The sequence below is a fragment of the Epinephelus lanceolatus genome, chromosome 17 (genome assembly GCF_041903045.1).
Source record: "Epinephelus lanceolatus isolate andai-2023 chromosome 17, ASM4190304v1, whole genome shotgun sequence".
Lineage (NCBI taxonomy): Eukaryota > Metazoa > Chordata > Actinopteri > Perciformes > Serranidae > Epinephelus > Epinephelus lanceolatus.
In genome coordinates, this window is record NC_135750.1 from 17,851,754 (window position 1) to 17,871,987 (window position 20,234).

The 20,234-nt window shown below is 39.2% G+C and overlaps 1 protein-coding gene across 1 annotated transcript in view; it reads left to right on the forward strand.

Annotated features, from left to right (window-relative positions):
• Positions 1-20,234, forward strand: part of LOC117248704 (VPS10 domain-containing receptor SorCS1-like) — a 70,826-nt gene that overhangs the window by 20,454 nt on the left and 30,138 nt on the right. The window contains exons 2-10 of the mRNA XM_033613924.2: positions 237-304; positions 2,959-3,058; positions 3,303-3,461; positions 4,910-4,983; positions 12,527-12,591; positions 13,131-13,249; positions 13,592-13,681; positions 14,548-14,727; positions 18,259-18,405. Coding sequence (XP_033469815.2) covers positions 237-304; positions 2,959-3,058; positions 3,303-3,461; positions 4,910-4,983; positions 12,527-12,591; positions 13,131-13,249; positions 13,592-13,681; positions 14,548-14,727; positions 18,259-18,405 — 1,002 coding nt within the window. The remainder of the gene's footprint in view (positions 1-236; positions 305-2,958; positions 3,059-3,302; positions 3,462-4,909; positions 4,984-12,526; positions 12,592-13,130; positions 13,250-13,591; positions 13,682-14,547; positions 14,728-18,258; positions 18,406-20,234) is intronic.

The window sequence follows — 20,234 nt, forward strand, 5'->3', positions numbered from 1 at the left end:
TAGCATGCATATGTGGTCAGATGTTCCTCAGAGAATACGCACAGCGTTTACGGGTTGACATGCCATCGCAGCTTTGTTTGGTTTTTAATAAAGCTGTGTCTGTCAGGGAGCTTAAAAGACATGTGCCTGGACAGCTCTTCTCCTTTATTTCACTATGTGACACTTTATTGCTGATGTTCACAAAAAAGTTGATACCGCTCCTTCGAAGGTAGTAATCTGTTTGATCTGTTTCGCAGGTGATTCTCATGTTGACGAAGTACTATGACTTCAACTCTGGCAGAGTAACAGAGAGTTCTTTATGGAGGTAAGATCTTCTGTCTGGTGTTACACGTCTTTTCAAACTGAAGCCCGCTACAGGAAATGGCACATTACCTCTGTTTGAGGTCTCAGAGACACCAGCTACAAAACACGGATAAATACAGAGCTTTTATTTGCAGATTTGTGTTTGATGTAGCACTTTTTGTCAAGTCACATCAGTATATTGAATTTCTGTTATCGGAGTTTATTGCTAGTTTATGTATCAGAAGTAGATTAAACCACTCTGTTGTCATTACAACATTAACAATAGGCTTACTTTTACCCTTGAAACCTTGTGCAATCATGTGAACTATCGAACTAACCCTAAATCACTTACAGCACCTTTTTTTTTTTTCACCGTGCAGCAGCTGTCTGTAACTACTTCACTGACAGTAACACATTGTTAAAACAAGCCAATTAGCTGTATTTAGCTGTATTGTTGTTTCAAGTGTACGGACATTTGGTTAGCCACAATGGATTGTTTTGTAACTTTTCGATTAAGAGACTCACACCACACCTCATGCTACTGGCGAAAGAGCAGAAGGTGAGGCCAACACACCTAATCATGCCACAACTGCTGCTGACTTAGAGGCTACAGGGATGCGCCAATAAGAGAAGACCCGCAAAATAGTCAGAGAATTACCTCAAGTGCAACCCAATATACTGTATGTAGTAGAGGGTCTCTGCTCTGCCTGTCTTTCAACTTGGCCTGAAAAATGTTGAAAACCCTGGAAGTGTAGATTACATGTTAAACATGTCTCTGACTGACTTTTTGACCAATAAAAGGAATGTATTTGTTAATGCATGGCCCATAAAACAGGTAAATAATAAAAGATTTAGTAATTCTCTTATCTTGTCGCCATTAAACCGCCTATAAAATCGTTTTTGAATAATTATACAAATGACGGTGTGAGCGTGTCATATGCTTCATTTCCACCGAACAGTACAGTACAGTACGGTGCAGTTTAGTTCGGTATGCATTTTTTCTGTTTCCACTGTGAAAAGTTGTGGATGGTACCAATGGAACCGTTCCATTCCGTCCCCATTTTTGGTCCCCCCTCTGTTGGGGTACCTAGCACACAGATCTGGTACTAAAAGGTGGAGCTGCGAGCACTGCAGTCTGCTGATTGGTCAATAGAGGACGGTCCCTCTGCTCAGGGCTGAGTTGTGGCTGGTTTTGAGGCTCATGTAACCATTGTTCAGAGTTTTACATATATTAGTAAACTGTAACTAAGGATATTTTTTACTTATACTTTTAAGATGGAATGTTTACTTGTAATTTTACTCATTGTATGAGTTGATGACGTGAATCCATCAGCAAACCTTAAATATTCCATATGGCAACTTTGACCTTTACTTTAGTTTTCATTGTTTCTCTTGGATGACATACACTTTTAGTAAGGAGTGGATCTTCAAGTGTTTAAAAATATATATGAATTTCGACTGGATTATGTGAACTGCATGTATCCTAATCCTCACTCGGAGGATGATAAACAAGATTCGGACAGATAATACAGTGAGTGCTGGACAGAGCAGTGAGTGACAACAGCCCTGCACATGAAAGAGTGCTGTTTGCAGTGGAAACACTAAGGTCTGGGTACCACGTCTGAAGGTTTTCTTTTGGTTCCAAAGGTACCATACCGAAAGTGTTTGGTGGAAACGGGGCTATAGTGTCGTTTTTGGCCACAACAGGCAGCTGTTTTTTAGTGAAAGGCTCTCAAAACCCACAGCAAACAGACACAGTCAGAGACTGGTGAACATAGTTGAGCATTCAGCCACTTAAGAAAGTGGATATTGGACTTACATTCATCACAGGACTTCAAGTGAGCAATAATGTCGCTTCTTATGTGTTAGATGTGTAAATGAGCAGCTGTTTGCTAACAAGTTTGCCATATTAATCAAAAGATGACATCATGTTAATGATGTGTTTATAACTTGTTTCTACTATCCCCATGGGTTTAAATAAGGTCAGCAAAAGAAAAAGATATGTATTATTTTTGCACATACAGATTTGGGGTTTGTGGGACTCCACAAAACAAGGAAGTAAAGCCAAAGTCATCAATACACAAGGGTTTAATATTTAATAATGATGTTTCCTAAATGCCCTGTAACAGACTGAAAAAAAAAGATCCTTTAAAAATATAAAATCCAGGAATCGGCAATGTTTTTATGTTATGCAATGAAAACATTTCAAGGCTGCTTGTGTCTGAAGTGTCACCAGGCAACTAAGACGAGCATCTATTATGGTGACAAGTCATCTAAAGACTGTATTAATTTTCAGTGTATCTCTGTTGAAGCACATTCTCAAGCCTTTTTTTTGCCAACAGGCAAAATTTATCCTGCGATCCTCCATTTGAGTTAATAAAACATGAAAATCACAAACTTCATGATTGTGTTTTTACCCCAAAGCATCAATAATGATAATGATAATAACACCTCATCCCCTCTCCATGTATGCCACACAGGATATTCTTGTTTATTTTGATAATTAAAAAAATCTCCATTCATCTAGCAAATTGCTTCATGACTTCTGCTGTTGCAATTTTCTGCTTGCCTGAGATGCTTAATGATACCATCAGCATCTTAACTAGTAGGTGTTGCTCCATTCTGCTTTCCTCTCCACCACAACCTATTTACTTTATCCTTATAATTGAATTTTAGGTCAACCGATTATGGGACCACATATGAGAAACTTAATGAGAAAGTCGGGCTGAAAACCATACTGAGCTACTTGTACGTGAGTCCTAACAACAAAAGGAAGGTAAGTTCACACATGCATCTCATGGAAAAAAAAATGCTGCCTGTATTGAATAAATCGGTCAATTATTATTGCTGTGTAGCAGAGGGTTTTTTTTTAGCATTTTCACTACATAGCAGCCTTGCAGGAGTCTGCACCATGCGTCTCTTCCAAGCAGCGCATCGTACAAGTACACATAAGCCCTGTGGAATGGATGCTGTCAAGGTGGGCCGCTGATTCCCCCTTCTCCTTTCTTGTCTCGTCTCAGATCATGTTACTTACCGACCCGGAGGTGGAGAGCAGCCTGCTCATTAGCCTTGACGAGGGGGCGACCTATCAGAAACACAGCTTAGCTTTTGATATCCTCAGCCTGCTTTTTCACCCCGAGCAGGAGGACTGGATTTTGGCTTACAGCCACGACCAAAAGGTAACGTGTAGCTGTCAGGCGGCATGAAATAGCTAGAATAAAAACTGAAAATGTGACAGCACAAAAAAATCTCTGGATGCTGAATAAGGGCTGTTGTGTAGGGTTCACTTGCTGCTTTTCATGCACATGTTAGCCGGGCGTGAGTGCTCTGCCACAGTGCCCTGTCCGACTATATATCACAAGCCTGTTGGGCAACAACAAAATTAATATCTCTATAAAACGATGTAAAACATAGGTGGTTGTCACGGTCGAAAGCATTTATTTTGATAACAGCAGATAGTTTCTTCGTAGACATGTGCCACTTAAGCCAAGGCTGCAGTTGCCAAAATAGAGGCAGCTGATCACCTGCTCTCCTAAACAAGTCATAAGGTCTGCCTGCTGACTCTAACTCTGAATGGATGTGCCCCAGACAGCACAGGGGAGAGTTAACAAGGGAGACGCGCCCAAACAATCCACAAGCTCACACGCAAACACACAATTGCAAGCATAAACACACACCTTTCATTACTCAGTGTGAGAACCCTGCTGTCTGCTTTACTCAACACAACAGACATCAAACTCGGCCTTCCCAGCCCGCTATTGGAAGACTTGATTTTCCGAGAGAAAAACAGTCAAGGTCTAAGAAGTGAGATAAATGGTGCAGGGAGGAAGATGAAAGCTTAGTTGAGAACCATCGACGGGTCAAAATACAGATGCTCGGGAGAAGTTTGCCTCCAGGTCATTCTGTACATCTTTGTAAAGCTAAATTTAATCAGTTTTTTTCCCCCGTAACTGCTGAAATTAATCTAAGCTCGGATTCATTTTTACATTTATCGATTGTCTGTCATGTCTTTTAAAAGTTTAAAGCTCTTAGATAAGTCAAAATGATGTTGCTTATCCTTGTAAAGCTCCCAGCTTAAGACGCTTGCAGCTCGATCATTATGGCAAGATGACAGGCCTTCTGAATTCTTGGACACAAGTCCAGCTTTGCAGTAAAAAGACGTCTAATGGCTTTATGGAATAAAAAGAGTACAATGACAGTTAAATGAGTGATTTTATAACACCAATTAGGCCGAAATCCTGCTGAGTTACTGTAAGAAGGAGACACTTTGATTTTAATATAGAAGCCAATTTGTCTGTCCTCCCTTTCCTCTCTTCCAAGGCATCAGAACGAATAATCATCATTATTTTCCATTTTTATTTTTTTTCTGGCTTCAGAGTATCACTGTATTTTTCTAGGGACTGATGGATTTTCTCATCACTGATGCATTCTCACAGAGCATGCACTCAGTAGTGCAATATTCAAAACAACATCAACACATTGACACCACAGAATCTACAAATCCTGACAGCTGCTTGATAATACAGTTAGACATAAATCAGTGAATAATTCTCTTGGATATTCTGACTTGGATCATTATTCTTTATACTGTAACTCATTTGGTTAATGCATTCCTGTCATTTTTCAGCTCTATGTCTCTGTTGAATTTGGGAGGAGATGGCAGCTTGTGCACGACAATGTTGTCCCCAACAGATTCTACTGGTGAGTTCAACAATCAGTCATTTGCAGAGGGTTTGTCTTTCTGGGGGAGAAACGCTGCAATGTTTGATATGCTCCAAAAACACTATGAATAATAGACAAGCACAGAACAATTATACATAAATTAACTGAAATGTATGCATTTTCAGGATTCTGCACACACCAGTAGTACAGCGGGGAAATGCCTTCGCTGTACATTCTCTATAAAATCTCTTTATATGTGTGTTTTTGCTGAACATGCCAACAAGTCTTGGCAGATTGTGGATTCAGACGTGGGAGTAAACATACTGTGTTAATATTTCATGTTTCTGATCCGTCTGAATCTCATTTACAGTGATGTAAACACAAACGTTCATGTTACTGAGTCAGATTTATACCTATAAACACGTTTAGAGTGTCATGTATGCTTTAAAGGAATGTCATGAGACGATAATTGGTCACATTTCGTATGACAGTCTGCGGCGGAAAAAGGACTCAGATGCTTGACTAAGGTAAAAGCACCAATGCAACAGAGTAAGGGTGAAACAGGTCTAGTGTGTAAGATTTAGTGGCATCTAAAGTTGGAGTTGCAGACTGGGTGTAACTAACTGGTCCTATCTAGAACCAGTGTTTGGTTTGTCCGTTCTGGGCTACAGTAGAACAACATGACAGACTCTGTGGAAGAGGACCCCCCACTATGTATGTAGATACAAACAGCTCATTCTAAGGCAACAGCAAGTTAGCAATTCTTACTGTAAAACTTCAGTTAAAAGCCTGCTCCCAATTAAACACCCAGTCCCTATTACTAGCCCGATGTAGCTACACATTTTTACAAATAAAGGCCTGTCTCGATTAGAAGCCTGGTCTGGTTGCCACACAGTTCATTTTTATAGAAGTTCTTTGGACGTATAAAACCGCATTGTTGACTACCCACTTGAACTAACATTAGTTAGCTGTTAAGATCACACATACAAATATAAATGTTTAAACTTTTATCAATATGGAGATGCTACACATTGTTAGCTCGGTTCATTTCATATTACTGAAACCATGAGCACCAGAGAAGACTGTAAGTCATTCAGATTTACCACCATGATGAAAAAAATAAGTAGTGATTCCCTACCTCTGAAGCTGTTATTAGGTCAAAATATGTGACCATTCCTCCATTACCTGGTAAGTTATTAATATTTCTTTAGTCTATAAGGGTCCAACGATCAAAAGAATCTAAAGTGATTTTCATAAAAATGAATCCAAGTTCTGATTATTTTTGTATAATTTTTATACAAGCAATATTCAGACTGGTTCAAATAAACAATTGGATCCTATTTCCTACCTTTGCTGAGCAACAGTTTTTGTGTTAAATGAATTAAAGGCCTGTCCCAAATATAAGCCTATTGACATCAGTGATTTCAGCAAATAATAGCCTGAGCTTCTAATTGAAGTTTTACAGTATTTAAAATGGGATTGTTAACTACTGAATATATAGTTATTTAAAATAAACTTTGAAGGATTTCTCTAAAAAGAACGCATAGACTCATAGTAATCCCTCTCAATCACTCTTGACCCTCTGAGTGATGAAGAGGAGTGTGCTGGTGTATTGTTCTGCAGAGACTCTGCCCTCTGACTGTATTGTCTTATTTTCTTCTGTTTTTCTGTGTTTGGGACGTTTATGGGCGTTTATCCCCACAGTGCTCAGGTGAGGTTGGGTCTTTATAAAAGGTAGTGACAAGGTGCCAGACTGTAAGCAGCAGGCATCCAAAAAAACACAGTGCTGAAAACAACACTAACATAGTGAGGCGAGATGCCAAACAAGAGTATATCTGGGGTTGGCTTTTAATTTCACTGTTGCTGGTGAGTGCATTTGCAAACAGCAGCCGACAATCCTGCATAGTATACCTTTATTATTATGCAGTTCATCATCTCTGCCAGTTGATGCCCATAAATCCTACACACTGAACCTTTAAGTAAAAGTACAGAACTATTATCTGTAAAATGTTCTTAAAGAATTAAAGCATTAGAAACGAAGACATTGCAGGCAGTGCGGCTGCACTGGGGCCCATGGGTTGAACTACACCTGTGTTTAAAGAAGAACTCACGTTAAATCAAAAATGGTGCCATTTGCTGTAGGCTATATGCCCTTAAAAAAGCAAATCCATCTCTGTCATGATTTAGTTTTTCTCTTTTCTCTGTTTTCTTTTTTGTAAAATGGTCAGTATCAAACTATATCAAAATTCTATGCTTATTCTACATGCACTAAAATAACCATGACGGAACTATTTATAAGAAACTATTCAATTAAATGGATAATTTCTTATTTTCTTTGATATTTTTGTCATATACAAGTATGCAGTGCCTAATGTCAAGTCTCTATTTGATCGTGTGACAAGATGATACCATACAAAAGCTAGTTTCAGAGCAAAATCTGTCAAGACCGACAAGCTGAGCACATCTACAAGTCCATCGAGCAGGCATGCCTATTAAACATAAAAGCGTCAGTAAGAAAGGACAAGAGAGAAACAGACAGGGGGGAAAAGTAGCAAAGCTCCCTAAATTAGATCCCTTTGGCTTTTTTATTAGCAGTTGCCAGTGGTGTGGGTGGGCGCTTTATAACTAGTGTGCCCTGGGGCCCGTGGTAACTACCTTACACCACTGACTTGTCCTCTTTGACTGATAAACCATGACATATAACATTATCGGATTGTTAATATTAATATGTAACTGCATTTTTCATCACTCTCAGACATCTTAAGCCTATAAGTGCTGTTTTGTATTGAATTTTATAAGCGTATGACTTATTTATAATGTGAAATATTAATTAAAAAGAAACTACGCTTGTCAGATGACTGTTGTGAAGTAGACGTATAAAGTAGCACAAAATGAAAGCACCCAAGAAAATGAAAAAGACTTTAAAACTGGACTTAAGTACACTACTTGAGTAAATGTACTCAGTTACTTTCCACCACTATTTACAGTAAAAGTTGAGTAAATGAAATCTCATTGTGCATTTTAAGATTTTTTTCTTTTGTTTCTTTATTTCTACATAATACACCAAGCATCTAGTTTACATACACTGATTAATATTTCATCTGCTGAATGCCATCTGCTCATGAAATATTGTTGGGAAAATGCTGTGTTACAAATGGAATCAAATCCAAATATTATCCGTTTGTAATTTATTTAGTATGATATCTGATGTATATTGCATAGAATCAGCACTGATGATGTGGCAGAGAGCTTCTGGGTGTCTCTCCGAGTGCTTTAGCGTTATTAGCAGTTGGATGCCGGCACAGGGATTATGGCTTGGGATAAATGTTTAATTTATAATGGTTTTTATAGTTGTTGGCGAAAGAATCCTTTTCACACATAGAACTAAAGAAGCAGATTAATCAACAAGGTTGAGGTGACCTACAGTAGATGTTTTTGCAGCTTTTGCAGTCGTCTGGGAGACACAATGACCCGACACATTAACAATGGTATTACAGTGAATAAAAATCACTTTAGGGAAAAGGTGATGACGGAGTGATCATTAGACTGATGTTTTTAATCCTCAAAGGGGCGGTGGATGTATGACACTCATTTCATACGATGATTGAAGAGTCTATAACCACCTCACGAGTTCATGACTCCCTACTTTGTTAGTTGTTATTTACTGTGTCATACAAATACAAATTTCCCCTAAAAGTAGACTTACGAGATGCCAAAAAGAGTTGTTTTTATCATAATGAGCCATTCAGAAAAACTAATAAGATATGAAGGACTCATTAATAAAGAGTGCAGCCCCTAAATCATCATATAATGAGCAGCGAAACATGATCAGTTATCTTCAGTCTCATCTAAATCACATAACAAATGAAGCCTTTTCTCTTCAGGGAAACAATTAAATATGCTTCTGTAGCTAATTGTAATGCGACCGAGCTCAACTGTGCACACAGAGATCTTTGACTTTTAGTTATATTCTGCTTTATAAGGCTGTGGTTGTTTTCCACGAGACAATATGCACGTAATTTAGGTTCATACCAACATCAGCAGACCATCTTTCCTCATACATCAGGAACAATTTGCACCAAGCTTCATAAATATTACACTGCAGCCTGTCTTTAAGAAATAGAGAATAAATTAATCATACCAAATAAAGATTTCACCTCAGTAACCCAGGGTTGTCCAAGCAAAGAACCTTTCTATTGAGCCGCTGCTAGAGAATATTCTCAAGTACAATTACAGTTTAACTTCATATGCAGCATATGTTTCAAATCATTATTTACAGCTTGACTTTATGTGCTAGCTATTGACAGTGGCGCTTGAGATTTCTTTTATCATCATCCTGAAGTTGAAGCATTGAAGACGGCTCAATCAAAAGCATAATTTTTGATGTTCGCACGCACTTCCTTTTATCGTCGAGGAAATAAGTCCACCAAAACATGCCAGAAAAAAACACCCCTCTAACTATCAGAGATCAAGTATGAAAGTAGTTCTTTCATCACATCCTGCACCACTCATCTTATCTGGAAAAAAATCTGACAAACATGATTTACAAAAACATGTTAACAGCCACCCTTGGCCAGGCAGACACGCTGGTATGTGTTAGTTATTGGAGAACACTGTGTAACATTGCAGGGGTTTATTTAAGAGCAAGCGCTGCTGTTCACTGATAGAATTGGATGAAGTATTTGACAGAAAGTCCATTAAAAGAGATGGAGCTGTGAGGCAATTACAGAGTGCTGAGGGAAGCAAGACGGGGGCTTTTTATATTATAGTTCAGACACGGTATGGAGAATGAGAAGAAACCCATCTTCTGTCACAACAGCTGCTATTAATACAACAAGTGGTCACTCCTGTCGCTCTGCATGTCATGAAGAATCTCTACTGGAAGTGAATGAAATGGCAAAGTGCACCTTCCCCATAAAGTGCTGTGTAGGTCAAACGTCCATCAGGGCAGTGTTTATAGATAAGGTTGTTGTATTATTGCTCCTGAGAGAACAATAAAGATCACGGCTACATCTCTTATTTCCCCTGCCCCCTTATAAATTCAAAATGAAAATCTAATGCAAACCGCAAATATTGCGGAAACTATTACTGTGAGGAAAATGCATTGATTGTGTGAACAGTTTTCTCAATTCTCTTTGTTTTTGTTATAATTATTTACACAGCATCAGTTTATCAAATATGCCTTGGGACAGCAACAAAGTAGTTGATAAAGCTTTTTGCCTCGATGCCTTATTAAGCTGCCTGATGTTCAAAATAAATAATGAAGTTAAAATTGCTAGACAAATGCTTTGTAATCAAGTTTACTGTATGTACAGGCACTGCATACTGCGTAATCTGAATCAGTAGTTCCCAGCCAAAGTGTCAAAACCTAGTGTCTCTAGATAAATCTGCGAGATCACAAGATGATAAAAGGGGTAAGAAAGAAGAACGGATTCTTCATGCCTCTGCACCAGCGACAGCTGTGGCCTTGTGGCATTACTGTATGTTTTCTGATTGTCTGAACATGCCAACTCCTGGTTGAATACTTATGCAACAGTTAAAGTTTATTGATTGTCTTACTGATTTATTTATTGTAAACATTTTAAAGAAATAGAATATATTGTAGAAAACAAAACAAAACAGACAAATAATAAATCATGAACAGACTTACAGTGAGAAACATAAATGAACATTTCATGGCCGAAAAGGAGTAGGAAGAAGCAACGTGCTTGACTAGTCCTACCCCCAATCGCAAACTATACTAATCTATCGCTAATCAAACTGTTATGTAAATACACTGTCCTCACCATCAACCACACATTTACACCACTGCACTTCTTAATACCTGATAACCAATATTACCCATGTGTAAAACAAATAGCGTGCTTTACATTCCCTCTAATCATTTCTGTACCATGTGAAAATACTGTCTTTGTATCTCCTTTTAAACTGTCTGGTGTCTTTACTTTGTCTCATTTTGTCACCCAGTGTGTTCCACAAAATCACCCCACAAACTGATATACACATACTTTTCAGAGTGGTGCGAAAACAATGTTGTTTAAAATTGAATCTACCTCTTAAGTTAGTTATACCCCTCCACCTCTCTGTCCAGCAACAACTGTCAATCAGTAAATCTTTTATTTATCACATGGAATCATACATCAAACAACTCCAGTAAAATGTGAAACTGTCAACTCCTTCAGCCTGAGCATTGTAATTTAGCCTAACACCCGTTTGGATTGTTAACAGCCCATAAAATTAATGTTATCAGTTGTTATCATGACCATTATGCTTCAGACAGGGCAAACTGCACCGACCAGTTGACCAGAAGCTGCATAAGCAACACATCCTTGTACGTTTTTGACACTTGGTTAAAGTTGTAGTAGGTTTAGGCACCAAAACTGATAAGGTAAGGAGAAGACCAAGGTTTGGGTTAAAATTGGTGTGTTTGTTGCATTAAATAACGTATGTTAGTTCACTTACGTTAGGTACGTTATGTAAGCTCACTATGGTAATTCAAAATGGGTCAGTGTTGACTTTTGGTTTTACACGGGACATGAACAACGGTCTCTTTAGTGAAAGTCCAGTGTTTGTTTGACCCATTCATTCCCTTCCACCTCTCACCCCATGTGGGCTTTGTCACTCTTTATACCGCACCATCTGACTTTCTCTTTTGCTCCTGACATAATTACTACTGCGAATAGAGGTGCCGCCCAATAGGGTTGCAGCAATATACTGGTTTCACGGATAAGTATCATGCAGTGTGCATTTTCTTATCTATGATATTGAACAGAAATTGCAACTAAATGGATAATCTCCCCTATATTTTAGTTATTTTCAAAGGGGACACTTTTTACACATACTCCCATTAACAAAATGGTTTCAAGTTTCAATTATAGTCATAATACGTTTGTTCAACCAACAATAGTCCTTCCATTGTCATTCCTTTAAGGATAACTCTGGTAATAATGGAAATTCTGTAATACCGTGAAACTGCGATATTTTCTGAGATGGTTATCATACCATGAAAATCTCATACCATTGCAACCCTACCGCTCAACAGTAAATGTAAATGTAAACATAGGAGGAAGAGGGCCACATGATGCTCCCCATGACAAGACATAACAGCAGTTTCATGGACTGATAACATTCAAACAGGCAGCAGCTAATCTCTTTGATGTAAAACTGCGTAGAAACTTGTTTTTCCAGTGCACCCCTTTTTAATTTAGATGTATAAGTCTGCCTGCAAAGAGCTGGTGCAACCATCTTGGGGTGTTAAGGATTATAAGAGATCTTCAAAAAAGTAAGATACAACAATTCAGATTCTAATCAAATTACTTTAGAAGGAAAACAGTCCTTAAATGGAAACATCTGTCTTTGGTGAAAGAATTTATATACAAGTACAGCTCATGTTTTGAACAGGTCATCAGCTGTGATGAGGGGTTACAAACAAGACATTTGGGAACAGCTGACCTAAATGTGACAATATGATGTAATTATTAATGCACACAATGTCAGTATTCATGCACACAGTGTCATTGTTAACGGGTGACTTTCCTTTAGGCACAAATCTGATGTTTGTTGCGTATTTGTCATGTCACAGGTCCAGACTGGGTCTAGACAAAGAGCAAGGAATGATTCACCTGGAGATCAGCATCTCTGATGGACGTGAGTAATGAAATTATGTTACCTTGGCAACACAGAAAAGTAGATTAGTCAAGGTTTTAATTAGATTTCACGTCAAATTAGCAGCATTTGTTACAATTCCTGGGGTGTAAATTCGTAACCCTTAATTTCAGAAAACGAGAGAGTGAGAGTTTTTTCTTGCTGTACTAAAACTTACCTCCCCATCTGAGTTGGCTGCACGGACACTCTTCATACGATTAAACTAATTCATTTTTCAAGGGCCGGGCTGTGACTTGGCTCTTTTTATTGGCCACAGTGCAGAGAGGGGGGAACTTCCATAAGGCCTCGTGTGTTAATGCCCTGTCTCTGGGGAGACCGCCTCATTTGGCTGATGCTAACACACTGGGACAGCTCTCTCTCTACTTTATCTATTAGTGAGAATAAGGCTTGGCCTCCAAAAGTTTGCCTCTATGGCTCACTTAATACCATCAGCATAAGCTAAACCTTGATCGTGGACTGTAGAAGGTTGTTTGTTTTTCTCTTTGTTATATTTTTAGCACTCATTTCTTGCTTACCCACAGGGTCACAGTACATAACTTGTAAACTTCAGAATTGCTCTGATGGAAACAAGGGCAAGCCTTTCCCTGGATTTATCATCCCTAATTCCCTGGTGGTTCAGGATGAATACGTTTTCATCCAGGTGGGTTTTTATTGCAAGGTCTGGCTTCATTAAAGGACAATTAAAAGCTGTAAAACCAATGCATTCAATCGCATCTTAATGTACAGCCATGTTTTTCATTAACTAAAAGGGGCCATTATCCTGGGAAAGGATGGCATGGAATTGAAATCACTGTGTTGTGTATTATACTACAACTCCACTCTGCCATAATGCACAACATCCTAATTAGTAGCAAACCCAGAGTTTTGATGGTGGCTTAAAGTGTTTGATACATGCTGCTAGCAATCAGTGTACACAGTCAAGTTTATGAATATTTACCTGAAATGTGAGTGAACTGCAAATTGCTCTATATTGCTTCTGCAGGTGCCAGTAGGTGGCCAGTCTGTCCATTATGTGTCCTATAAAAGAAATGCTTTCTACCCAATGAAGCTTCCCAAGTACACTCTGCCAAAGGTAAGACTGCTGGTAAGGGTGCGGCATTTTGTGATGTTGAGCACATGCAGAGGAACTGTGCAGCATTAATTTTTACTGTGAAACACTCTATTTATTCCTTCAGGCTGTTTTGTGGTATCACGATGACTTAGTGAGGGTTGATTTTAAGTACGGTGGTTCCCAGTTAGTCATAATGTTTGCTGACAAATCCTTTAAATTGTTTTCCCCGCATTATTATCCTCCTGAAAATTGATTCAGTTATGCATAATTACATCCTCAGATCTCGTGTTTATTTAAGACCCATGCACAGTTTTTAATCAGTTGCCCTCTCGTCTGTATCAACAGATATTTGCTTAAAAAATGAATGTGTAGGACAGTTTCCCCACATAACTCCAAAGGAACTTTCTGAAGCAGAAAAGTCCATTTGCATTTGCACAAAAACAGTGTTCTGCACTGAATCCCATTTGCTGAAAGCACAGCAGGGAGGCTTAGTGGTTTTAGAGACCGTGTCACAACAACAGGAGAGATTTAGAGCCCGCAGTGTTGTTTCGATCAGTCCAGCCATCCATCCATCCATGTATACTGTCAAAATTTCCTTGCGAAGGACACACATCCCCTACCTCGCCTCACTCTGTAGAAGGGATTCAGTAAAATGAAATGGAGCCTGTCTTCATTTTTAGTGCATGGCATGAAACGCCTGAGGTCTAATCGCTGCTGATCCTGACTGAATGATGTCAAGAAGTGACGAATCGCTAGCTTGCTGCTCGAGCTCTGTGGCCACTATGCACACTAATATGCAGACACACTTTTCTGTTGAGAGAACTCCTTTGGGTCTATTCTTGGACCCTCGTTGGCACCTACAGCACTCATGAATTTCACATATTTAGGACTTGCAGATAATCAGCTCAGACGACAACCAGGTGGTGGCAGCGATTCAGGACTGGCACCAGAATGACTCCTATAACCTGTACATGTCTGAGTCCAGAGGGCTGTTCTTCACCCTGATGCTGGAGAACGTTGTGAGCAGTGGAGGACCAGAGGGCAACATCATGATAGACCTCTATGAGGTAGGCAGTGACGGTGCTGCTGGGGCAGTGCTGTCATCCACATGTGTTCATGTTATTCAGGCATGCTGAACCAACTCAACTCACAGGCCTGTGTTTGTAACTGCTGCAGTGTGTAGGACAATGTGGCATATTCATAAGTGTTTACTATCAAACTAATCAGTTCTCATGCTAATAATTAGTGCAATTGGACATGCACATTTATTTTCTTTTATATAACATTGCAAACTTTTTGTGCAATTCTCACGCCTACACATAATGTTGGTTGCAATTAGAGTAGTTCCATTACCATTTTTGCCTTCCTGATACCGATTCCAATAACTGAACTTGCATATCAGGTGATACAGATCTGACACCACTGCAGAAAAAAAAAATTACAAATGAACAGCTGTATATTATTAAATCTTCTACTGATCTGACTTTCCAGTGTAAAATATTGCCAAATTGCTGACATTTTATCAATGGCTAATGTTACACTATTTACTGGAAATCAATTATTTTTTGCAGCTCTAAAACAGTAGTTGCCAGTGGCTGCACAGCGCAACTTGCTATGTATGCTACTATTACAGAGCAGCAGCGAAGAAGAGTTAATTTCCAGGAACTTTATTTAAGATCATAAATAAAATACATGCAATCAGATCAGTGCATAGACTCACATACTCACAGATCAAGATCCAGCATTATAGGCAGTATTGGAGCATTTCCAATACTGGTATCAGAACAACTCCAGTTCCAATGCCAACAACACTAGTAACTAGGCGGCTATGGCTCAGAGCGGGTCATCCACTAATAATCTGAATAATAATAGGAAGATCGGCAGTGTAATCCCCGGCTCCTCCAGTCTGCATGCCAAAGTATCCTTGAGCAAGATACCGAACCCCAAATGGCTGCTCCATCGGTGTGTGAGTGTGTTAAAAACTAAGTAGCAGGTGGCAACTTGTATAGCAGCCTCGACCACCAGTGTATGAATGTGTGTGTATGGGAGAATGTGACTCACAGTGTAAAAAGCACTGGTTGGAAGACTAGAAATGTGCTAGGCCATTTACCATTTACTTGGATTACTCTTAATATATTTAACATTTAATTGGCATTGAAATTACATTAATCGACTGACAGAAAAAAAAAAAAAAAATCTGTTTTATAGCAAATTGATTATCAGACTATAATATCTCAGGTTTTAAACTGTTGGCCAGACAAGAGTAGGGCTGCAACCAGTTATCTTCTTCAGACATTTTTTTATAATTAACTGATTAATCATTAGATCTACACAATGAAGTAAAATAGTGGAAGCTGCCCACTGTAATATTCTAGAGCTGTGTTTTATCCATACAACTTCCAATAATGTTAAAGTGGAAATAGACAAGTCAAGTCACTTTTATTTATCCAGCACATTTAAAAGCAACAGGAGTTGAGCCAAAGTGTTTCCAGTCGAGGCAGATGGGTTATATGCCTCAACACAAGTTTACATTATTAAAAAGTACAAGGTGAATAAAAGACAATAATGCATCATGCAATACAATAAAACAATAATAGAGAGAAGGCAGGGCTAAAAAGAAGCTAAAACAAAACAAAGCAAACAAAACAAAGTTTGCTTTACCTTATCATTATGAAGTAAATGGGGATTACACAACATAATGGCTAAAGAATAATGACACCATCTATGTTCAGATTAGTTCCCTATAAGCCTTGTTTTCACGATGGGACTCTGTCTGCCAGTCCCCAAGGAAATGAAGGCTTGTGTCAACCATTGCACAATCAAAACAGGAGGTGGATAGTGCTTTTGTTTTCCCTAGTGGCTATTGATAGCTACCCCCAGTTAACGCAGAGTGTCAATGTATATACTCTGCATTTACTATCCCCAGTTGCGGACATAGCAGATGGTAAATATACTGAAGCAACTGTGGAAACTCTACCAGGCAGAAGGAAAAGAGTCCTGTTGGAAGGCTCTCAGGAAATGGAAAGTGATCTGGTTGTCTTTGCAACAGCAACGCCAACAATAATACCACTTAGAAACGATACGTGGGGGGAAGTTAAAAGTAGTCTCTCTCTACTTTAAAGGTATGCTATGCAGAAATTGTCGATTACTTTTTGTTTACGGTATCGCCAGTGAGAGTGGAAGCCAACCCAAGATGTCCAATCTTTAGGTATATTTGCATTTTTTTTCCAGCGCTGTGTCCGAGATTTTTGTAGCTTCCTCTTGGTTGCACACTGCTAACGGTCGAGCATCTGGTCCGTTAATTGATTAACAATGTAGTTTCTGACTAATTTTTCTGTCTATCAACTGACAGATTAATTGACTAATTAATGCAGATCTAAACAAGAGAAGAAACTTGAGGAACTCACTTAGTGTTCCTGTAAATTGATGGCCGTTTTCACTATGTCTGACATTGTGCAGACGATTGATCAGAAAAATATTGGACAGATTTACCAGTAATTAAAATAATACTCAGTTGTACACTCAGATAAAGTCCCTCTTAGCTTTATTCATCAATCCACTGACATTCACATGCAATTTAGAGTCTCCAGCCCACCTAACCTTCATGTCTTTTGCCATGAGAAGAAACTAGAAGCTTTATCTTAAGAGCACCATACAAATTTAAATTCCTGGTTTGGGAGCTTGAACAATAACAAGACAACTAAAGTACCCACGGACAGCCTAAAACTTTGCTTAGAGTTAATCTTAATTTTCTTCCGTGCTTCCTTAAGTGTACCCTGCGCTTGATGTCTTGGATGTCCTCACCGTAATGGAACAGATGTTGGTACATTGAGTTTCATTCTGCTGCATCTCTTCTGTGCACGTCCCGCCTGCTTTTATTATCTTTTTCATGTGACATTGTCCCACAAAAAAAAAAAACTATCTAGTAGGTTCAGTCTTTAGGTAACGTACCATCTACAAGTTTAGGCATCACTAGTGTCACTTAAAGCCCATAGTCACATTGCAGGCAAAATAGCAGCTTTAACTTGTGTCCTGAACATGTTATATCTGTGTTGACAGATGTGCTATGAAGTCGGGCAGTGACTGCACATGTATGTCTCACTTTAGATTAACCTCATCTGCAGCCAGCAGTGAAAGCATCACATTGTTACAAAAACACACCTAAGATAACCATCAGCATTAGTTACTCTCACTGCTCACTGACCTCCACACACATTTTATACCCAGAGATATTTAACTGCAGCGACCAGCAGAATATATGAAACAGTGATTCTGTCTTTGACAAAGATCTGTGCTTTTTAACTGGAAGAGAAATGTGAACTCAAGTGATGGCTGCACGTGAGAGTCAGAATCTCTGTGCACAATAAATACAAAGAAGAAATATCTCAGGGCTGTGCCATATGTTGTTTTGATTCAGCAGAGTCCTACAGATGGTCCAAAATAGTGCTCCCTGTCAGAAAAACTATCACTTTCAGACATCTCTTCCTCTCCGAACTAGGCCTTCAGCTTTACTTAAGTCTGAATAATTTACGGTTATTTTTTTTCCTCCCTTTTTTGTTATTTTCCCCCCTACTGCTCTCCATCTCTCATGTTCTCAGGTTGCCGGGATTAAAGGGGTGTTCCTGTCAAATAAAGTTGTTGAGAACCAAGTGAAAACTTATATCACATACAACAAGGGGAGAGACTGGCGTCTTCTTCAGGCTCCATCAACCGATCTCCAGGGAAACAAGGTCTATTGTGAACAAGTAAGTGGGCCACTGACAAGAGATAGATTTGGTTATTTGGATTTCCATTATTTGCTCTAAAAAATACAACACAGGATCACGCCATGCTGTGGTCAAAGAGGAGAAATAAATGTGATTCACATCGGCACGGCTCAGAATGTCAGTAACTGAAGAGACCTTTTAAATGATTTAACATACTGTCACTCACATTTTGTCCAAGATATATCAAAAACTCTAGAGGTAAGACTCAACATAAATGTCCTCAATTAATGGCAAATTCAAAAACATGAAGATTGATTTCTTTAGTAAATCGCCATGTAATAATTAGGATAATATACAGCAAGAGAGATTCAGTCCAGCATCACCCTGTCAGGGTTTATTTTGCAAAAGCTTGCTATACATGATTCCCTACATTAGGCCTCCCCCAGACCAAGAATTTTTTTAAGTGACCAATAGTCATCATTTAGGGCCATTAGTCGACTAGTAACCTGCATGTTTATGATATTAATTCAATTATTAAATGATTTACAGTACAGGCCAAAAGTTTGGACACACCTTCTCATTCAATGCGTTTTCTTTATTTTCATGACTATTTACATTGTAGATTCTCACTGAAGGCATCAAAACTATGAATGAACACATGTGGAGTTATGTACTTAACAAAAAAAGGTGAAATAACTGAAAACATGTTTTATATTCTAGTTTCTTCAAAATAGCCACCCTTTGCTCTGATTACTGCTTTGCACACTCTTGGCATTCTCTCCATGAGCTTCAAGAGGTAGTCACCTGAAATGGTTTCCACTTCACAGGTGTGCCTTATCAGGGTTAATTAGTGGAATTTCTTGCTTTATCAATGGGGTTGGGACCATCAGTTGTGTTGTGCAGAAGTCAGGTTAATACACAGCCGACAGCCCTATTGGACAACTGTTAAAATTCATATTATTGCAAGAACCAATCAGCTAACTAAAGAAAAACCAGTGGCCATCATTACTTTAAGAAATGAAGGTCAGTCAGTCCGGAAAATTGCAAAAACTTTAAATGTGTCCCCAAGTGGAGTCGCAAAAACCATCAAGCGCTACAACGAAACTGGCACACATGAGGACCGACCCAGGAAAGGAAGACCAAGAGTCACCTCTGCTTCTGAGGATAAGTTCATCCGAGTCACCAGCCTCAGAAATGGCAAGTTAACAGCAGCTCAGATCAGAGACCAGATGAATGTCACACAGAGTTCTAGCAGCAGACCCATCTCTAGAACAACTGTTAGGAGGAGACTGCGCGAATCAGGCCTTCATGGTCAAATAGCTGCTAGGAAACCACTGCTAAGGAGAGGCAACAAGCAGAAGAGATTTGTTTGGGCCAAGAAACACAAGGAATGGACATTAGACCAGTGGAAATCTGTGCTTTGGTCTGATGAGTCCAAATTTGAGATCTTTGGTTCCAACCGCCGTGTCTTTGTGAGACGCAGAAAAGGTGAACGGATGGATTCCACATGCCTGGTTCCCACTGTGAAGCATGGAGGAAGAGGTGTGATGGTGTGGGGGTGTTTTGCTGGTGACACTGTTGGGGATTTATTCAAAATTGAAGGCACACTGAACCAGCATGGCTACCACAGCATCCTGCAGCAACATGCCATCCCATCCGGTTTGCGTTTAGTTGGACGATCATTTATTTTTCAACAGGACAATGACCCCAAACACACCTCCAGGTTGTGTAAGGGCTATTTGACCAAGAAGGAGAGTGATGGAGTGCTGCGGCAGATGACCTGGCCTCCACAGTCACCGGACCTGAACCCAATCGAGATGGTTTGGGGTGAGCTGGACCGCAGAGTGAAGGCAAAGGGGCCAACAAGT